Here is a 21,122-nt window from a genome sequence, read left to right as displayed (position 1 = left end):
GCAGAAAACTAAAACTGCACATCACCCTGTACACACCATCCCCACTATGAAACATGGTGGTGGCAGCATCATGTTGTGGGGATGCTTTTCTTTAGCAGAGACAGGGAAGCTGGTCAGAGTTGATGGGAAGATGGATGGAGCCAAATACAGGGCAATCTGTTTTTAGTTGTAACATAAAAAAGTGGCAAATTTCAAGGGGTATGAATACTTTTTCAAGGCATTGTAATTGCCATTTTATTTTTTTTCTCTTTAAGGTAAATAAACAAACTTGGACTTTAACCACTTGCCGACTGCCTTCCGCAGATATACTGTGGCAAGGCGGCTTGGTTGCGCAAACTGACGTACCCAGATTTGCTACAGAACCTACAGAACCAGTGATTCTTGGCCTGGTCCTGCTGATCGGTTCTGGCAAATGAAAAGCCTCCTCTGCCTGTGTTATGTAAACACAGGCAGAGAAAATGATGTCATCTCCCCTCATGGAGCCCTTTTCGGTTCCAGCGAACGGAGAGAAGACATCTACAGTGAGCACACTAAGCATGCAGTTTTCAGATTTTTCACTGATCACTGTACTGGTGTCACTTGTGACACTAAACAGCACTAGGGCAGTTAGTGGTAGGCCCAGGTAGGTTTAGGGTACCCCCAATATATTTCCCAACAAAGGTTTAACCCCTTAATCGCCCTCATTTAACCCTTTCACCCCCTGTCACAGTGTCACTAGTATAGTGTACAGATCTATTTTCTGATCACTGTATTTAGTGTCACGGGTGACGCTAGTTAGCGGCAGCGTTAGTCTTGTATAGCATCAGGGTACCCGCCATATATTTCCCAATAAAGGTTTAACCCCTTGATCGCCCCCCAGTTAACCCTTTCACTGTGTCATTAGTTTAGTGTACAGATCACTATGGGCCCGTAGAGCCCATAGTGCCCTTCCTGGTATGTTTGCAGATCCTGATTGGCAGCCCACCACTTCTGCAACGCCCCTACTTCCCCCATTCACTGGTCAACCTGGAATTCAGGACAACTGATTTTACTCCCCTTGACTTTTACGAGCTGTTTTTCACGGACGATCTGTACAAATCGATTGTGGACCAAAGCAATTTATACGCTGGTCAATTTATCACCATAAAACCAAATTTGACCCTTGCCAGAGAATTTGCCTGGAAACCTAGAATGGTTCCCAAATTTAAGGCCTTTTTGGGCCTATCCCTCCTCATGGGCGTTACTAAAAAGAGTGAGTTGCAGTCATATTGGTCCACTAACCCAATTCACCATATGCCTGTGTTCTCTGCTGCCATGGCCAGAAATCGAAACGAGCAAATCTTGCAGTTCATGCACTTCAATGAACTCGGTCATCCTTGGGGTGATCCTGAATACGATTGGCTCCACAAAATTCGGCCCCTCGTAAACCACTTCAAACAACAATTTGCAGCCTTGTTTATTCCCGATCAAGATGTCTGCATTGACGAGTACCTGATTAAGTTTTCTGGCCGCCTTGTGTTCAAACAGTTTCTCCCCAGAAACCATGCCAGATATGGGGTCAAGATGTGATAGGGCAACAGGCTATACATATAGTTTTCTGGTTTACGAGGGAAAAGATAGAAGCGTGGAGCCCCCCAACTGCCCAGACTACATAGGGAGTAGCGGCAAGATTGTTTGGGACTTGGTGTCACCCTTGTTCGGAAAGGGGTACCATTAATACCTGGACAATTTTTATACAAGCGTGCCACTTTTTAGTCACCTCTTTCGATTACGAATTGTCGCATGTGGCACCGTGGGTTATAATCACCGGGGCTTTCCCCAACGGCTTGTAGATGCCCGACTTAGTCTGGGAGAGAGAGCCTGCTTGAGGTCCAATTAGTTATTTGCCATGAGATGGAAGGACAAACGTAATGCTTTTTTGTTCTGTCTTCCATTCATGGAGACAGGGCAGTCCAAATTCCTACGGCAATTGGTATTGTTGAGAATACCCTCTGTTTCCATGAATACAGCCTTAAAATGGGAGGGGTGGACTTCAATGACCAGATGATGGCACCGTACTAGGTTGCCCGTAAGGCCAGACACTGGTACAAAAAAGTGCCTGTATACTTATTCCAATTGGCTTTTTTTAACTCCTATGTGCTATACAAAGCATCTGGACGAACTGGATCCTTCCTAAAATTCCAGGAAGAGATCATCACAGCTCTTCTGTTTTCAGACGGTGCTGTGGCCCAACTTCCCAATCCAAATGCAGTGAGCCGGCTGCCTGAGAGGCATTTTCCGGACGTCCTGCCTAGTACCCCTACCCCAAAGAAGATGTTGTGTCTGTAGAAATGTGGACATAGGCATGACACTCACTCTTATTGTCCCTCCTGTCCTGACCAACCTGGTCTCTGCATCAGTGACTGTTTCCATCGCTACCACACACTAATGGAGTATTAGCATAGGGTACAGCACGGCACAGTCCTAGGGCACACTTTCAAACAGGGTCTCGAAAATGAGATGGCCATCACATTTTGAGAAACCCTAAGCTGGAACGTTCAAAGTTATAATAAAAGTGTAAAAAAAGAAAAAAGAAAAGATTAAAAAATAAAAAAATTTTATAAAATAAAAAAGACAAAAATATTTGTTGTTTTATTGTTTTTCTCTCCCTATTGTTCTGCTCTGTTTTACTGTATTTTATGCTATACTGTAATGTTTTATTCTTACTGTCTTTTATCGTGTTTGCTTTGCAGGTATGTCATTCTACTGTTTTACTGTACTGTTACTGTGAATTATGCTATACTGTAATGTTTTATTGTTTCTGTAATTTATTATGTTTCCTTTGCAGGTATGTTATTCTACTGTTATACTGTACTGTTACTGTGTTTTATTGTTAACCATTGTTTGCTTTTTTTGGCACAGATTGCAATAAAAAAAATTATTGATACTGTGGTTTATTTTTACTATTGTTTGCTCTTCAGGTACGCCATTCAGTTGCAACACTGATTTCTTTATTTTGACAGCAACAGGGTTTGCTCTCACGATACATAAATCCGTGGCTGCGGCGCTGTAGGAGGTGATTTCACCACCACAGTTAAAAAAAAGAGCATATATGTAGAAGCATAGGGGCAGTGGTGGACATAGGGGCGGATCGCCCCTATGCTTCGGCATATATTTTTATTTACTTTTCTTGGCAGAGATTTCTTCATCCACATCAATCGATGTGAATAGAGGAATCTGTTAGGTTCTCTTTTTTCGTTCAGCCCACAGGCTGCATGAAAAAAAAGAACATTACAATATATGCCCAACAAGGACCACTGACATACTGGTATGTTGCTGGACTTTGAGTGATTATACTGGAATGATGCCTGCAGATTTAGGTATCATCTTGGTATAGTTTTTTTCAGCCGCGGTCGACTTTCATGTAAAAGCAATCCTAGTGGTTAATTAGCTGCTAGACTGCTTTTACAAGCAGTGGGAGGGGACATCCCCCCCCCACCGTCTTCCCTGGTTTTCTTGGGCTCTCCTGTCCCACCTGAGAATGCAGCCGGTGGTTCCGCCAGCTGACCATAGAGCTGATCGGAGACCAGAACAGCTCCAATCATCTCTATGGCCTAAGAAACACGAGCATTTTATGACTTTGGTTTCCTCAGATATAATTGGGAAATTGGGAAAGCATCTTATCACATCGATCTTGGTGTGGTTAGATGCTTTAAGGGCAGAGGAGAGATCTAAAGTCTAATAGACCCCAATTTTTTTTTAAAAAGAGTACCTGTCACTACCTATTGCTATCATAGGGGATATTTACATTCCCTGTGATAACAATAAAAACGATAAAAAAAATTAAAGGGACAGTGTAAAAATAAAATAAAAAAAGCAAAATAAACAGAAATAAAATGTAAAAATTTTAAGCACCCCTGTCACCACGTGCTCGCGCGCAAAGGCAAACACAAGCATTAGTCTTGTGTCATATGTAAACAGCAATTGCACCATGCATCTGAAGAATCCCCAAGAACATAAAATCGAGGGCAGTAATTTTAGCAGTAGGCCTCCTCTGTAAATCTAAAGTGGTAATCTGTGAAGGCTTTTAAAGGCTATTAAAAATGTATGTAGTTTGTCGCAGCTGCACGGGTGTGCGTAATTTTAAAGAATGTCGTGTTTAATATCTATGTACTCGACATAAAATCCTCTTTTTTATACCAAACATTTGCATGTGCATTAAAATTCTAAAAAGTAAAAAAAAAATACATTTGGAAAATCGCTGCACAAATACCGTGTGAAAAAAAAAATTGCAACACCTACCATTTTTTATCTGTAGGGCCTCTGCTTTAAAAAATATATAATATTTGGAAGTTCAAAGTAATTTTCTAACAAAAAATAATAATTTTTTCATGTAAACAAAAAAGTGTCAGAAAGGACTTGGTGGTTCAAGTGGTTAGAAGAGTGGGTGATGTGTGGCATAAGCTTCTAATGTTGGGCATAAAATGCTAAGACAGTTCAAACCTCCCCCCCAAATGACCCCATTTTGGAAAGTAGACACCTCAAGCTATTTGCTGAGAGGCATGTTGAGTCCATGGAATATTTTATATTTTGCCACAAGTTTCGGGAAAATTAAAAAAACTTTTTTTTTGTTTTTTTTTACACAGTTGTCACTAAATGATATATTGCTCTCACATGCCATAGGTATATGTAAAATTACACCCCAAAATATATTCTGCATTTTCCCCTGAGTACGGGGATACCACATGCGTGAGACCTTTTGGGAGCCTAGCCACGTACAGGACCACAAAAAACGATTTATTTATTTTTTGTTAATTTTTAATCACTTGTAACAGTGATCACTTGCACTGATTAAATGGGCTCAACATGCCTCTCAGCAACTTCCATGAGGTGTCTACTTTCTAAAAAGGGAAAATTTGGGGGGGGGGGGGGGTTGTATTGCCCTGCCATTTTAGCACCTCAAGAAATGAGTCTGAAAGCTGCGTAAATTGCAGAAAATGTACCATAGTTTGTAGACACTATAACTTTTGCGCAAACCAATAAATATATGCTTATTGAATTTTTTTTTTACCCATGCTATGTGCTGAATACATTTTGGCCTAAATGTATAGCTAAAATTTAGTTTATTGGATTTTTTTAATAACAAAAACTAGAAAATATCATTTTTTTTTCAAAATTTTCAGTCTTTTTTCATTTATATCACAGAAAATAAAAACCGCAGAGGTGAACAAGTACCACCAAAGGAAAGCTTTATTTGTGGGGAAAAAAGTACGCAAATTTTGTTTGGATACAGCATTGCATGACCGCGCAATTACCAGTTGAAGCAGCGCAGTGCCAAATTGTAAAAAGTGCTCTGGTCATTAAGGGGGTAAAACCTTCCAGGGCTGAAGTGGTTAAAGAAAAAAAAGACTTTTTAACCTGACAGTTAATAATGGGGGGGGGGGGGTAAAACTTATTTTTCTTAAAAAAAAAAAATGAATCCCTAAAACCAGACAACATTGAGCTTTGGTCAAATTGCCGTATGGCACAAGCAAAACGTTTGGTGGAGGGGGGATTATGGTGTGAAGTTGATTTTCAAGGGTTGGGCTTGGCCCCTTAGTTCCAGGGAAGGGAACACTTAAGATGTCAGCATCCCAATACATTTTGGACAATGTCCAAATGAACAATGAACAGTTTGGGGATGGCCCCTTCCTGTTCCAACATAACTGTGCACCAGTGCACAAAGCCCACCCCTCAACCCGATAGAACACCTTTGGAATTAATTAGAGCAAAGACTGCGAACCAGGCCTTCTCGTCCAACATCAGTGCCTAACCTCACAAATGTGCTTCTGGAAAAATGGTCAAACATTCCCATAGACACACTCTTAAACCTTGTGGACAGCCTTCCCAGAAGAGTTGAAGCTGTTATAGCTGCAAAGGGTGGGCCAACTTAATAGTGAACCCTATGGACTAAGACTGGGATGCCATTAAAGTTCATGTGCGTGTAAAGGCAGGCGCCCCAATACTTTTGACAATATAGTGTATATCCAAGAAAAGACTGTTAACATTTGTGCTCCAATTTAGCTAACATACAATAAATATACAAATATAATTAATACCAATTATGGTACCCTGTTATATTATTTCTGTATGTTGTAACATTTATTTTGCCTATAACATTCACATATTTTATGTCAAAATTTTTTGTCCACTGTCCATAAACAGCAGTTTCCCTGGAAATATGCACTTGCTGTTAGTTTGGCTCATGTTTTTGCTCCACTTGGCGCATGCGTCCTGCAGTCTGTGTGGCCATGGAGAGAGAAGACCGAGAGACGCTTGCTGTTTCTACTATCTCAATATCCTTACACGTGAGACAGGCAACCAGCTTTTCCCTTGAGGCACTTGATGCAAAGAAGAATTCATATGAAGCACCTGCTAGAAAAGCACCAAGAATAGGACCAATCCAGTACACCTAGAAAGACAGATTGAACATTTAAGGAACCCATAAATAAGACTAAATAGCCTTTAAATATAAAAGTACTAAAAATGGAATTACATATTGTCGTCCATACCATCTTAGATGTAGTAGCTTGCTTGCCTGCAGTTAATGATCTGCTAGCCCAAAGCTCAGACCTCTAGAGCAACCTGCAAATACCTGGAGTAGTATTGTTAGGCTTTTCTGAAAGGGCAAAGCTTCAATACATCCTGGTAGTGTCTGAGCTTGCCCACTACCTCCCATTCCTATAGATTCCTATTACTAGCCTTCCTGACCAATCGAAATGCGTGGATGGTGGTAGGTAAAGTGTTGGGACATTTTTCCAACAATGCTTTTCTAAAAGACCCCATATGTACGTTGCATGCTTTTACGGTGAACTACATTTAAGGAACCCATAAATAAGACTAAATAGCCTTTAAATATAAAAGTACTAAAAATGGAATTACATATTGTCGTCCATACCATCTTAGATGTAGTAGCTTGCTTGCCTGCAGTTAATGATCTGCTAGCCCAAAGCTCAGACCTCTAGAGCAACCTGCAAATACCTGGAGTAGTATTGTTAGGCTTTTCTGAAAGGGCAAAGCTTCAATATATCCTGGTAGTGTCTGAGCTTGCCCACTACCTCCCATTCCTATAGATTCCTATTACTAGCCTTCCTGACCAATCGAAATGCGTGGATGATGGTAGGCAAAGTGTTGGGACATTTTTCCAACAATGCTTTTCTAAAAGACCCCATATGTACGTTGCATGCTTTTACGGTGAACTACAGTATATAAATTAGTCTAACACCGAATACAAATGTAGGGAGGCAATAAACGGTATCTACAGTATGACACTATAACAAAAGTATTTTTGGTTTGAAAAAAGCAGGTTAGGGTTTTTCTTTTTGCTCTCTGTATTCTATTGAAGAATTTTACCTTCAAGTCTTAAATTCTATAACAGGAAGTGAGAAGAAATCTCTACAATGAGAGGGAAAAGTTATTACAAGAAGAAGGGCCACATTGTAAGATTTCTCCTTACCTCCTGTTCTATGGACAACTGTAACATGGATTTTTCATCACTTTCTGTCCTGTAAGTCTACGGTCACAACTATGTGGCTGCGCTTGATGCAGTGGCGGCCCGTCCATAAGAGGCGCACGGGCACCGCCCACCCCCCATCTATGTGTTCGGCCCCTAATCTACATGGTTTCCAATGGGGGGGGGGGTTTAAGCATGTGATTAGAGCCAGAGGCTCTAACAGGCTTCAAAATAGGGTGGGCTCGGGGCGCAGTGCCCACCCAGTTGTGTGACACTAGCAAATGAACATTCGTTAGTGTCACACTAATTCTCCTTCCGGCCAATCAGGAAGCGGTTCTGAGAGCCGTTACACGATTGGCCAAAAGGAGAAGCTAAGCTGGCTGCCGGGAGTAGGAGGGAGGAGACGCAGGGGAAGCTAGCCAGCCGTCCATCTGTCGCCTGGAGAGAAGCCCAGGGTAAGTGTTGCGGCCGGGTGACCAGCCGACCGGGGGGAGGTGCAGGTGACCTGACCTTTGGCTGGGGGGTGTCTGGCTTTGCATTGTTTGCCGCCCCCCCTAAAATACCACCGGCCGCCACTGGCTTGATGCGTTTTTCAGGCACGTTTTGCAGTGCGTTATTAAACCCTCATTTTTGTATGCAATTTTGCATGCAGTTTTCATGCAATCTGCGTTTTAAGTTTTTGGGGTTTTTTTTTCTCTTTTAGCACACTGTACAATGCTGGTTGCTAAGGAGGGGCTGTCAGGGCTGGGCTCAGCCCTTCCTTCTCAGAGCAGGCTGCTCAGCTGTCAGTTAATTGCCAGCTCCAATCTTTTCCACACTGAACCACCTGATGATGATATCCTGTTCGTCAGTCCTGCTGGTTACTTAACCACTTCAATACCAGGCACTTAGACACCTATCTCCCAGGGCCAATTTTCAGCTTTCAGCACTGTCGCAATTTGAATGACAATTGCGCGGTCATGCTACACTGTACCCAAACACAGTTTTTATCATTTTCTTCCCACAAATAGAGCTTTCTTTTGGTGGTATTTGATCACCTCTGCAATTTTTTATTTTTTGCGCAACAAATAAAAAAAGACCGAAAATTTTGAAAAAAAACAAGTTTTTCTTTGTTTCTGTTACTTTTTTTGTAAATAAGTATGTTTTCTTCTTCAATGACGGGCACTGATATGGCTGCACTGACGGGCACTGGTAAGGCGGCACTGATGGGCACCAATGAGGTGGCACTGATGAGGTGGCACTGACGGGCACTGATGATGGGCACTGATAGGCGGCACTGATGGGCACTGATAGGTGACACTGATGGGCACTGATAGGTGGCACTGGTATGCGGCACTGATGGGCACTCGTAGGTGGCACTGATGGGCACTTATGGGTGGCACTGATGGGAACTTATGGGTGGCACTGATAGGTGGCACTGATGGGCACTGATAGGTGGGCACTGATGGGAACGGATGGGCACTGATAGGTGGCACTGATGGATACTGATGGGTGGCACTGATGACACTGATGGGTGGCATTGCTGGGCATCCCTGTTTTGTAATGTGCCACAGAGCTGCCAGTTAGTGCCCATTTGTGGCATATTTTGGGCATTTTTTTTTAATGTGGATGGCCATGGGGGATGTACCTGGCCATCCACATGCTGGGGGCTTCCCTGGTGGTCCTGGGGGCTTCCCTGGTGGTCTAGTGTGGGCATCTGAGGGGGGCTGCTCTGATAAACAATCAGTGCAGACCCACCTATCAGGAAAGCCGCCGATCGGCTCTCCTCTACTCACGTCTGTCAGACGCGAGTGAGGAAAAGCCGATCAACGGCTCTTCCTGTTTACATCGTGATCAGCCATGATTGGACACGGCTGATCACGTGGTAAAGAGCCTCCGCCGGAGGTTCTTTACCGAGATTGGTGTAGCGTTGTGTCAGACTGACACAACGCACCACCGATCGCCGCGATGCGCGCCCCCACGGGCGTGCGGCGGCTGTTATCCTGCAAGGCATCATATGACGCCCAGTCAGGATAACTGAACCACCGCCCAGCCGTCATTCTGGCCGGGTAGGAAGTGGTTAAGCTGCTCAGTTCAGTCCCTCTCTGCCTACACCTTGGTCAACACATCCAGAGACTCTCTCCTGTATACCTGTTGAAGACTTGCTTGGCTGATGTCCCTTCTGGTTCCTGATCCTGCTTGCTGTTCCACTACACTGATTTTCCGGTTTCCTGATTTCCTGGCCTGTCCTGAAGTACGCAGATCTCTGGCTCCCTGACCTCCTGTCTTGTCTGACTATCCGTTCCAGTTACCAAACTCTAGCTATGATTTGAATACATTGCTCTGTTTACCTTTTATTATTATTATTATTAAACAAGTGTGATTTTAACTGCACTTCTGTCTCGGCCTAATTCATGGTTTCTGACAGTAGGCGAAAGCCATGAATTCAGAAGATGCAGTCAATCCACTTGTTGGTAATATTTTTTCCAGGTTGGATGAGCAGAATCACTGTATGGATCAGTTTGCCTTAGCATTACAGACGCTCCTGAATCGCACAGCTCACCTGGAATCTCCCACTGTGGCTGTTCCGGTACAACCTGTGTTGCAGGCCGTCCCTGCTGCTGCTCTAGTCTCTGTGCAGGCACCCGCCTTGAGTATTACCTTTTATAAGAGGTATGTCTGGCTCTGCTCCGCTTCCCCAGCGATTTGGGGGTGATCCAGTTCAATGCAGAGGGTTTCTCAATCAGGTTGAGATATACGCCGAACAGAAGCAAAGTAGGTTTCATGATATCTTTGCTTTCTGAGAGAGCCTTGGCCTGGGCAAACCCTCTATGGGAAATGCAAAAACCCATTGTCCTAAGTTACCCAGAGTGGCTTCCTTTAAAAGGGTATTTAACGTTCCCGCATGCTCCGCTTCTGCTGCCAAGTGCCTCATGTCCATTAAACAAAGTACGAGAACTGTTGCCAATTACGCCATTGAATTCCGTACTCTGGCAGCAGAGGTTGCGTGGAACAATGAGGCCCTCGTGCCTGCTTTTTCTCATGGTCTCTCGGATACCATCAAAGATGAGATAGCAGCCCGAGATATACCCACTGAGCTGGAGAAGTTGATCACGTCTGCCATCCTCATTGACGCCAGATTCAGAGAAAGACTTTTTTAAGGAGCGCTCACAGAAGCCTCCTGTACATTTGTCTCTGAGCTTTGCAGTCCCACCCTTGCCTCCCTCACCTCCCTGTCCTCCTGGTACCGAGTCGGTCAGTGAAGATGAACCCATGCATTTGGGTTTCACACGTCTCTCTGCAGATGAGGGAACTTTTAGGAGGAGGGAAAGATTGTGCCTTTATTGTGGCCAGGCAGGTCACTTTTCGAAGTCTTTTCCTACCTGTCTAGGGAACGCCCGAACCTTGAGGTCCTGTAGGGGACAGACCTTAGGTGGCGTTGTTTAGTCCCCAGTCATCCAAAAGGATAAGCCCCTGGTTCCGGTTACCCTTTCTTGGTCTGAGTCGTTCGTCGAGATACAGGCTCTAATCAACTCTGGGGCTGCAGGCCTGTTCATTGATGCTGCCTTTGTGCCACTTCACTTGCCATTGAGGCTCTTGACGGGAGACCTTTACAGCCTGCCCATGTGACTCATGAGACTGTTCCGTTGTCCATGGCGGTAGGGGCTCTTCACCATGAGATAATCCAATTCCAAGTTATTTCCTCTCCTAAGTTTCCACTGGTTATTGGTTATCCTTGGTTACAGAGGCACAACCCCTCTTTTGATTGGCTTTGTGCTGAGGTTCTCTCCTGATCAACACAATGCAGCAAGACATGTTTCCAGAATGTGGCTAAGGTCCTATGCACCTCTTCACTTTCACGAATGGAAAACTGCGTTTTAATACCAGAACAGGCCACTATGAGTACCTCGTGATGCCATTTGGCCTTTGCGACGCTCCGGCAGTATTTTAGGAATTTATCAACGATGTCCTCTGAGATTTGTTGCAGCTATGTGGGGTGGTTTATTTTGGCGATATCCTCATTTTTTCCAAGTCCCTAGAGAGCCACCACGCAGATGTCTGTCGTGTGCTTCAGAAGCTGAGAGAGAACAATCTCTTGTAAATTGGAGAAGTGTGAGTTCCATCATGAACAGGTTAAATTCCTCGGTTATGTAATTTCCACTACCGGTTTTTCGATGGACCCAAAGAAACTTTCAGCAGTCCTACAGTGGCCCCGACCCGTGGGTATATGTCCTCTGCAACATTTTCTTGAATTTGCCAATTATTATCGAAAATGTATTCATAAATTCTCGTCTCTGGTCAAGCCCCTGACTGATATGGCTAGAAAGGATGTGTCAGGGATCTGTCAGCACCAGACCAGCGCATGTGTGTGCGCCTATGCGCCGGCGCGCCCATGTTCAGGCAATACAGCAATCTCCAGCTGTTACTGTGCGTCAGCGCGGCGCTCGGGCGCGCGGGTGCGCGGCGCGTGTGTGTGCGCGCGCGTTCACGTTATCGTCGTTTTGGCGCCAAAGGGTGCATAAGAGTTCTCCTGCTGCAGGGACGCGCTGCTGTTTCGTCTCAGCTCTGTGGATTTGCTAAACCTGTACCTGATTGATTGATTACTCCATTGACTCGGCTTATCTGACCATCCCTTCTTCTCCAATCCGACCCGGCCTGCCTGACCCTGCTACTGCATCTGCCAATACCGTTGCCGACCTCTGCCTGCCTACCGACTCTGCTTCTGCCTGCTGTATTAACCGCCTTGCTGCCTGCTGATCCGGACTGTCTGACCCTGCCTGTGCCTGCCATTTGCTGCTGTGCTGTTGCACTCTCAGCTCCTGCTCCAGGGACTTCTGCATCTGCATCCTCAGCGCTGCAGCCTGCTGCTTCCTGCTACCACCTCACCTGCAGCCCAGCCATCCCTGGAAGGATCTCTACTCTGCTCCAGCACCAGAGCCTTTCATCTTAACAGCCACTCCTACCCCACTGTGCTCACGAGACCACTGTCCCCACTCCAGTGGCTCTTGAACCAGCGTTGTATGAGAGGTCTTCTACTACAAGTCAGGCTCACTTCCAGGTACCTAACAGGATGTTAACATACAGAGTTGGTCTCCGGAGTCCATTAGGGCCTCTGAGAGTTTCAAGGCTGCCTTTGTTTCTGCTCCTGTGTTGGCACATCCTGATCCTACGTTACCCCTTATCCTTGAGGTTAATGCTTCTGAAACTGAAGTTGGCGCCCTTCTGTCTCAACGTCCTACCTCTGAGAGCGCTAGGCATCCTTGTGGCTAATTTTCCAAGAAATTGTCACCTACGGAATGCATAATTTTAGCCCTTAAAGAATGGAGGCATCTCCTCGAAGGTACCACTTTGCCAGTTCTCATTCTTACTGACCATAAGAATCTCACATTCCTGTCTGTGGCTAAACGCCTCTCTCCCAGAAGGGCGCGATAGGCTCTTTTCTTGTCAAGTTTCAATTACATTGTCTCATTCTTACCTGGTACTAAGATTGTAAGGGCTGGCGCTTTGTCGCAACAATTTTCCTCTTCTTCCAAAATGGAATCGGTTCCTGTTCCAGTGATTTCTCCTGATCGTATTCGGGCTACGGTTCGCACCAGTCTAACTTCTCCATTGGGTGACAAAACTCTTTCCGCTCAGGTCCATGCTCCTCCCGAGAAACCTTGTGACCACTGCTTTGTCCCTGAGAGTCTCCGTACTGCCGTGCTCTAGACTTACCATTCTCCCAAGGCTGCTGGCCACCCTGGGAAGAATCGACACTTTTGGACCATTTCCCAACAATTTTGGTGGCCTAGTCTACATGCTGATGTAGCCGCCTTTGTAGCTGCTTGTTCCGTGTGTGCTCAGAGTAAGACACCACGACACCTTCCAATGGGCCTCCTACAATCCATACCCAATGGAGAGAGGCCTTGGACCCACCTGTCCATGGATTTCACTGTGAAATTACCCAACTCTTAGGGCAACACAGTTATCCTTATGTTGGTTGATTGGTTCATGGGCTACCCAAGGTGATCGTCTTGGACAGGGGTAGTCAGTTTGTTTCCCGGTTCTGGCGAGCCTTTTGTGCACAGTTGGAAATTCAGCTTTCTTTCTCCTTTTCATATTAACCGCAGTCTAGTGGGGCCGCAGAATGAGCCAACCAGTCCTTTCGAGCAGTTTCTACGTTGCTATATTTCTGACCATCATAACAACTGGTCAGACCTCTTACCTTGAGCAGGGTTTGCTCACAACAGTGCCTTGAATTCTACTTCCTGATTGTCCCCGTTTATGGCAAACTATAGTTTCCAACCTTCCCTGTTGCCTGACTCATTTGTTCTGCAGAGCATCCCTGCGTTAGAGGAGCATCTCCAAGGTCTTCGTTCCACTTGGGCACAAGTCCAGTAGGCTTTGCGACATGCCAATGATAGGTACAGACTCCATGCTCACCGCAGACGCCTGCCTGTGCCTTTCTACCAGGTTGGGGGCAGGGTCTAGCTGTCATCTCACAACCTCCGACTCCGTGTTCCCTCACTGAAGTTGGCACCTCAGTTAATTTGGCATTTCCGTATTCTCCGCAGGATTAACCCAGTGGCTTGCGCTTCAGACCTTCCTTCTAATATGCGTATCTCAAATGTATTCCATGTCTCCTTATTAAAACCTTTGGTCTGCAACCGCTTTACCACCTCGGTGCCATGTCCTCACCCAGTACAGGTTGAGAACCATGAGGAGTATGAAGTACAGTCCATTGTTGACTCCCATAGGTTCTGTGGACGCATACTGTACCTGGTGCATTGGAAAGGGTACATGCCCCTGTCCTCCTCCATGCTTTCCATAAACGTTTTCCCCTCAAACCTGGTGGTCCTCAGAGGGTGATGGGTCATTGAGGAGGGGGTACTGTCAGGGCTGGGCTCAGCCCTTCCTTCTCAGAGCAGGCCGCTCAGCTGTTGGTTAATTGCCAGCTCAAATCTTTTCCACAGTGACTCACCTGATGATGATATCCTGTTCGTCAGTCCTGCTGGTTACTTAAGCTGCTCAGTTCAGTCCCTCTCTGCCTTCGCCTTGGTCAACACATCCACAGACTCTCTGCTGTGTACCTGTTGAAGACTTGCTTGGCTGACGTTCCTTTTGGTTCCTGATCCTGCTTGCTGTTCCACTACACTGATTCTCCAGTTTCCCGATTTCCTGGCCTGTCCTGAAGTACGCTTACGCTGATCTCTGGCTCCCTGACGTCCTGGCTTGTCTGACAATCCGTTCCAGTTACTGAACTCTGGCTATGATTTGACTACGTTGCTCTGTTTACCTTTTATAATTATTATTAAACAAGTGTGATTTTAACTGCACTTCTGTCTCGGTCTGATTCATGGTTTCTGACAGGGGGCTGGAAAGCTGGCCGCCATGTCCTTAACAACTAATGAGTCATCCACTGTCAGCGGGGTTCCCAAGGGGGCCCCCAGATCCCCTCCTATGTGAATGGGTATCAGGTACATCGATACCCCTACCCCTACCTATTCACCCGAAAAAGCAGTGAAATGTTAAAAAAAACAAGACCTGGTTTTTGACAAGTCATTTATTAAAAAAGAAGCCCTGAGCTGTCTTCTCCCAGAGCTGTCTTTTCCCCGAGCTGTCTTTTCCTCGAGCTGTCTTCTCCCCATCCTGCCTTCTCCCCGAGTTGTCTTCTTCCTCGTCGCAGGTTACTCGCTTTTTCTAAGGCATCTTCCTCCTTTGTTTTGTCACCCGCTGTTTGGCCTGTGTCATCACAAGGGGCGGGCTCCCCGGGTGACATCACCGGATGGTCATGCCAGACAGCGGGTGACAACACAATGGAGGAAGACCGCCTTAGAAGAAGATCTGCCTTTTTTTGTTTTTAGCTGGTAACCGGCGGTGAGGAAGAAGACAGCACGGGGAGAAGACCACCTGGGGCTTCTTTTTTTAATAAAAAACTTGCCAAAAACTGGCTTTTGTTTTTTTAACATTGCACTGCTTTTTCGGGTGAATGGGTAGGAGTATGATGTAGAAAATAGTAAAAAAACTGCGCTAAAAACCAAGTGAAAATCCAATAATGTGAAAAGCAGCAATCCCCACAAAAACATCACTTGTGGAAAGGCATAAGAAAAATAAGGGGTTGCGCTAATACTGATAAAACATAATAAATCATTTACAGTGAAGAAAAATTCATATAGTGATCATAAATGAAAATGAATCGATGTGCAAAAACATTTGGTGACAATGAAAAAAGTCCCATTCAATAAAACGTCAATTAAGTGTCTTAGAGAATCCAAATCACCAACAATATACAAAAAAAGTCCAAGTGAAAATGAAATTCTGTGACAGCAAGGGAGGGTCCACCACCAAAAATGGAAGGGGTTACTCCTTACCAGAAGGCCATGACCCCCCACCACAGAGGATCACAGCAAGCAGGAATCTTTAGAGGCCAAGAGATGGGAACTGCCAGCGGTGTCCACCAGGGGTCATCTCATCATCAGCAACTCCAACAACCCGGGGCATAGATACCATAAAATATAGAAGGGGCTCACATAGTGTAAAACCGATTTAATTTATTAAAAAGTAGATAAAAAACAAATGCACACTTACAGAGTGTAAATGGATAGAACAGCCTTAAGTCCGGCTCCGTGGCCACCGGAGCTCGGACAAACCCGTCCTGCTGGAATACAACTCGCTAGGGGTGACGTCAGCGCGTCGTCTGGCTCCGCCCTACGCGTTTCGTGACATCATCACGTCTTCCAGGGGGAGTATGATGTACATTACCCATTCACATGGGGGGGCTGGAATATGGGGGCCCCCGCGGCCTGGTATGGTTCAGGAGGATGGAGGGCCGCTTACTCATCCCCTCCCTTTCCTGACCTGTTGAGCTGCTTGCTCGGATAAGGGTCTGGTATGGATTTGGGGGGGGTCCACACACAATGTTTTTTTTTTTATTTCGGCATGAGGGGTGGGGTGTCTCTTCCGAATCCATACTAGACTCGCATCACAAACGCAACACTGCTTTGACTCCATTGAAGTCTATTACACACAAAACAAGGAAAAAAAGTCCCCAACCCTTTCCAGAAACACACCAACCACAAAACTAATAGATGTGAACATGTACTATAGGAAACCATGTTACATGGACTGTAGTGCATTTCTGCAAACTGCAAAATGCACTAAAAATGCATAGGTGGGAACCTAGGGTAAGTGATGACCACCATGACAAATAGGGAGGGTCAACCTCCATTTCTGGGACATAGACAACATTAAAAATGTGAGAGAAGTTCTAATCATTCTGTGCTTTATACCAGTGGTCTCCAAAGGCCCTTTGCTTGCCTTTATCTGGTCCTTGGGGCACCATGCTATCCAGTGACATCAATGATGGGCACCATACCTACCACAAACCCCAATGATGGGGCACCATTCCTCCCACAGACATCAATGATGGGACAATATTCCTCCCACAGACACCAATGATGGAGTGCCATTCCTCCTACTGGCACCAATGATGGTGCACATTCCTACCTTGAATACCAACAATAAGTGCAGCATAGACTGTCAATGGATCAGTGTCACGTCAGAAAGAAACCCTGTAACATGGAACTTTGCTCAGAAAGATTAGATCGCCTTGACCCTGGCTCAGACTTGGGGAGACCTATTCTCTCTTTAAATACTGTCCATGGGTCTTTAGATTTTGGATGAATTTTATATGTAAATGGTAAGGAAAAATAAACACACTGAGATCACCATTTTATAACAGTTCATAATTTGTTATATAAAACTGGAGTAACAATTGAAAAAAAAATACAGCATTGAAAAGTAGGCAGTCATCCATAATCCTGAAAACCCAAAATACAATTTAATATCTGTTTATTTTGTTTGATTGATCTCAAATTATTATTTTCTGCCAAGGGATAGTGATATTTTTGTAAATAATGATTGGCATGGCAAGTAAAAGCCTAAAGTGCTAAAGACACAATTATTCAACCAGTATTTTCTTTGGTATTCCTTCTAATGTTAATAAAACAGGAGAGAACATGCAAGGAATCTACATAATCCAGAAATCCAGTGCTGCAGGAAAGCAGTGCCAGTAATGTAGGTATTCTTCTGCTCATTGCAAGCTAATCTATTTTAATGAGCTCACAAAAAGGAATTTTCCATGTTTTCATCAACAGAGGCACTGTGCATTATTATATGATATATTGTCTTTCTATAAAGCTTTTTTTTTTTAAATGTGCATCTTTTTTAGGACTTAATTCCACATGCTTTGAGTATTAAGCTGGCCATACATTAATCATTTTTTTCCTTCAACCAGCGGTTTGAAAAAAAAAAAAAAAAGCCACGATTTCCCCCATCCACCCATTCAAGGGGAATGGGGGGATCACTCCCACTGTACTATTGTGTTCTGACAGGGGGGAGACTACCTTACCAACAGAATACACTTATCAGTGGTGCCAGCTATACCACTGATCGCTCTGGAAAAACCCAACAGGTTGGTTGTACAGAAGTCAATCAGTTGATCGAATTCTGTTCAACCAGCCTTCCTATACGTGGATCAAAATTTGGCTGGTCTCTGGTGAACCAGATGAATTTTGATCTATGTATGGCTGCTCTTAGGCTGGGGTGACATCTCTCCACTTTCACTGTCATAAATTTTCCCTGATGTTTTGTTTATGTTTTTAATGTGCCTTTTAGTGCATTTTATATGCATTTTTACATGCATTTTCCATGAGTTTTTCATGTACTCATGCATTTTACATTTTACTTCAATGGACCAGAAAAACACTGGTAACTGCATACAAAAATGGACATGTCTCATTTTTTCACAACACAGAGTGCAGATGGGAACTGCTGCATTGGAACCAATGCATTTTTTAATGTGCTGCAAAAACTCACACAGGTGTGAGCCAGACCTTACTAATTCTGGGCATAAGAAAAATGTCCTTGTCATAAAATAGCAGACACAGTGCTCGATTTACTAAAGCAAATGAACAATGTAGCAATAAATTGCTATACTTCATGTGAATTGCTGGCTTGCTGAGAGCTTGGATTTCAAGTGTGTACGATGAATGTGATCCCTGAATCTCTAGCTAATAATTTAATGTGTACACTGGGGTCCTAGTTTTACATCTGCATTAAACATCCAAATAAATCTTATATGCCTTCTGTTTCAATCAAGTGCACTAAGGCTTGCCTGTCTTAACATTTGACCTAAGAATAAAAAATAATGTATCCTAGATGATCTTCAAGTGGAAGATATCACCAAACTGGCTATAGCTACTGTGTTTCCCCGAAAATAAGACCTACCCCAAAAATAAGACCTAGCGCTATTTTCCAGGAGGGCTGCAATATAAGCCCTACCCCGAAAATAAGCCCTAGTTCGAGGTGATTGTGTGCTTTTTGAGGAAACGCAGTATAATCCTGTTATGGCAGTGTGCAGTGTGCTGTGTGTGTCTCTAGCGGTGTCAGGTGCCTTTGATACAGAGCGGCACTCAGCTGATCTCCCCGCTGGTCTCCTTTTCTCCCGCCTGTCTGCGGGGGATCTCGGCCTCCCTCCCTTCGCAGAGCTTCGGCGGATCACTGAAGGTACGGTGCAGAGCCTCTGCAATCATGTCATACTGTGCGCGGTATGCAGCATGGATACTCCTGTCTCCAAACGGGATTTACAGATTTTTTTTCTTCACATGCTGGCTGGTGTGCTCTCTTCCCTGCTTTGAGCAATGCAGAGGGAGGGGGGCTGGGGTCCCTCGCTGGCGGCTGGGAGAGGTGGAGGAGAGGTGTTTGGCACTATTAGATTGCAGGGGCACACACATTCTGTATTGTTTGCTACTGTAAAAGAAAGGATTTGGGCATTTTAAGTTTGTTCAAACTGGGGTTTTCCTGGCAGGCAGGGAGAGAGAGAATATGTTAAAACCTACCCCAAAAATAAGCCCTACTGGGTCTTTTGTTGCCAAAATTAATATAAGACCTGGGCTTATTTTCGGGGAAATACGGTAGGGCCCTCTTTAAAGCCTGTAAACTAGGGTTCTCAAATTGGCGACCCTCCAGCTGTTGCAAAACTACAAGTCCCATGAGGCATTGCAAGGCTGACAGTTACAAGCATGACTCCCACAGGCAGAGGCATGATGGTAGTTTTGCAACAGCTCTATTTACCCAGTACATCCATGTTCTCTGGTGTGGTCGCCCTCACTATGCAATGATGCTCTTTTAAAACACATTTGTATTGCCTCTGTCATATACTCTAATGATGTGGAAAAAGTGTTGTAAAAAGTACTATCTCACCATGCCCTCCCCTTTCTAATACACTTTTTAACCTGACCCTGCCTGACAGCCTATCTTTTGACCGTATGACACCTTGGGCACCTCCCTTTTTCAGCTAGGCTGCGCACCTTTGAGGCTCTTCAGGAAAAATATAATCTACCCAAACACGTTTTACTTTACCTACAGGTTAAGCATTTTTTTTTGGTCCCTATCCCCTTCCCTCACTTTGGATAAACCTACTAATTTTGAATATATCTGTGCTCAAAGCCCTTATCAACACCATTTGATTTCCTCCCTTTATAAAATTCTTCACGATACAGCTCCCCTTACGGAGGAAACCCACTCATACATGCAAAAATTGGCCTCCTTCAGAGGCCAATTTCATTACCCCTTTTAAATCATCTAGAAGTGTTGTGCAGAGAGAGACTGCTTTAAAAAATTGTAATGTTCTGGTACAGAACCCCAGAGGTTTTGCATCGCCAGGACCCTTAGCTTTCTGCATTGTGTTGGCGCTGCAATCTTGAACTGGGATCTCACTATCATATTTTCTGGCAGTGTTCACGATTACAATCCTTTTGGAATGATGTTATGTCATTACTTCAACATCTGTTTCAAAAGGCCCTTTCCTTTGGACCCTGTTCATTATCTACTAGGTCTTCCCTTTCCCGGTGGCCCTAAATCAGCCAATCGTTTGATCTCATACATTCGCCTACAGTAGCTGCTAGGAGAGCCATCCCCCTCCGTTGGTTGTCCACTGACCCTCCTACAAAACCCCAAATTTTACACACTGTGGCTGACATCCGGAGAATGGAATTCCTTACTGCTACTGCTACAGACTCCCTTATACAGTTTAATAAATGTTGGGTGACCTGGGATCAATCCGAATATGGTTTAATTTTGCTTCTGTTTTGAACTGTATTAGGCATCTATGTTATTCTTTCTTACCAAACATAAACCTGTAAGTTGTACTTTGACTTGGCTTTCTTCATGGATGCCATATCTTTATTTTTTCCCTTTGTTTACTCTATGTGCAACTTCAATGAAAAACATAATAAAAAAAAAAAAAGATACGTTAATTTTTCAACATAGAGGGTACCCTAGCAAATTTAATAAATCATGGTCTCCCTGGCTGAATGCGCCAAGGCGATCCCCAATTGATTAAATTTTGGACAGACTACTATGATCCAACCCTTGCTTCATATATTTATGTCAAGCTACTTTGTTTTGGGTTACCATTATAGACTCCTGCTGTGTTGCTAGTGTACATTTTTTTTTATTCTCAATGAAACTTGTTTGAGATTTAAAAAAAATAATAATAAAAAATAATAATAATAATTTGACCAACTCGCTGTAGTAAGACACATTATCATATGTATAATGCCCTGTACACACAACAAGTTTTGCCGTCGGAATAAACTCTAATTCTGACCGTCCAGAACGCGGTGACGTACAACACGTACGATGGGACTAG

The 21,122-nt window shown here is 44.4% G+C and overlaps 1 protein-coding gene across 1 annotated transcript in view; it reads right to left on the bottom strand.

The window, feature by feature from the left end:
* Window positions 1-5,956: 5,956 nt before the first annotated feature.
* The window catches only part of LOC141126568 (aquaporin AQPAn.G-like), a 61,330-nt gene continuing 46,164 nt past the window's right edge, over window positions 5,957-21,122 (bottom strand). The window contains exon 8 of the mRNA XM_073612492.1: window positions 5,957-6,409. Coding sequence (XP_073468593.1) covers window positions 6,191-6,409 — 219 coding nt within the window. The 3' untranslated portion in view covers window positions 5,957-6,190. The remainder of the gene's footprint in view (window positions 6,410-21,122) is intronic.

The sequence above is a fragment of the Aquarana catesbeiana genome, linkage group LG02 (genome assembly GCF_042186555.1).
Source record: "Aquarana catesbeiana isolate 2022-GZ linkage group LG02, ASM4218655v1, whole genome shotgun sequence".
In the NCBI taxonomy this organism is placed as follows: Eukaryota; Metazoa; Chordata; class Amphibia; order Anura; family Ranidae; genus Aquarana; species Aquarana catesbeiana.
The sequence above is the reverse complement of the archived record's forward strand: the minus strand, read 5'-3'. Positions and strand labels throughout refer to the sequence as shown.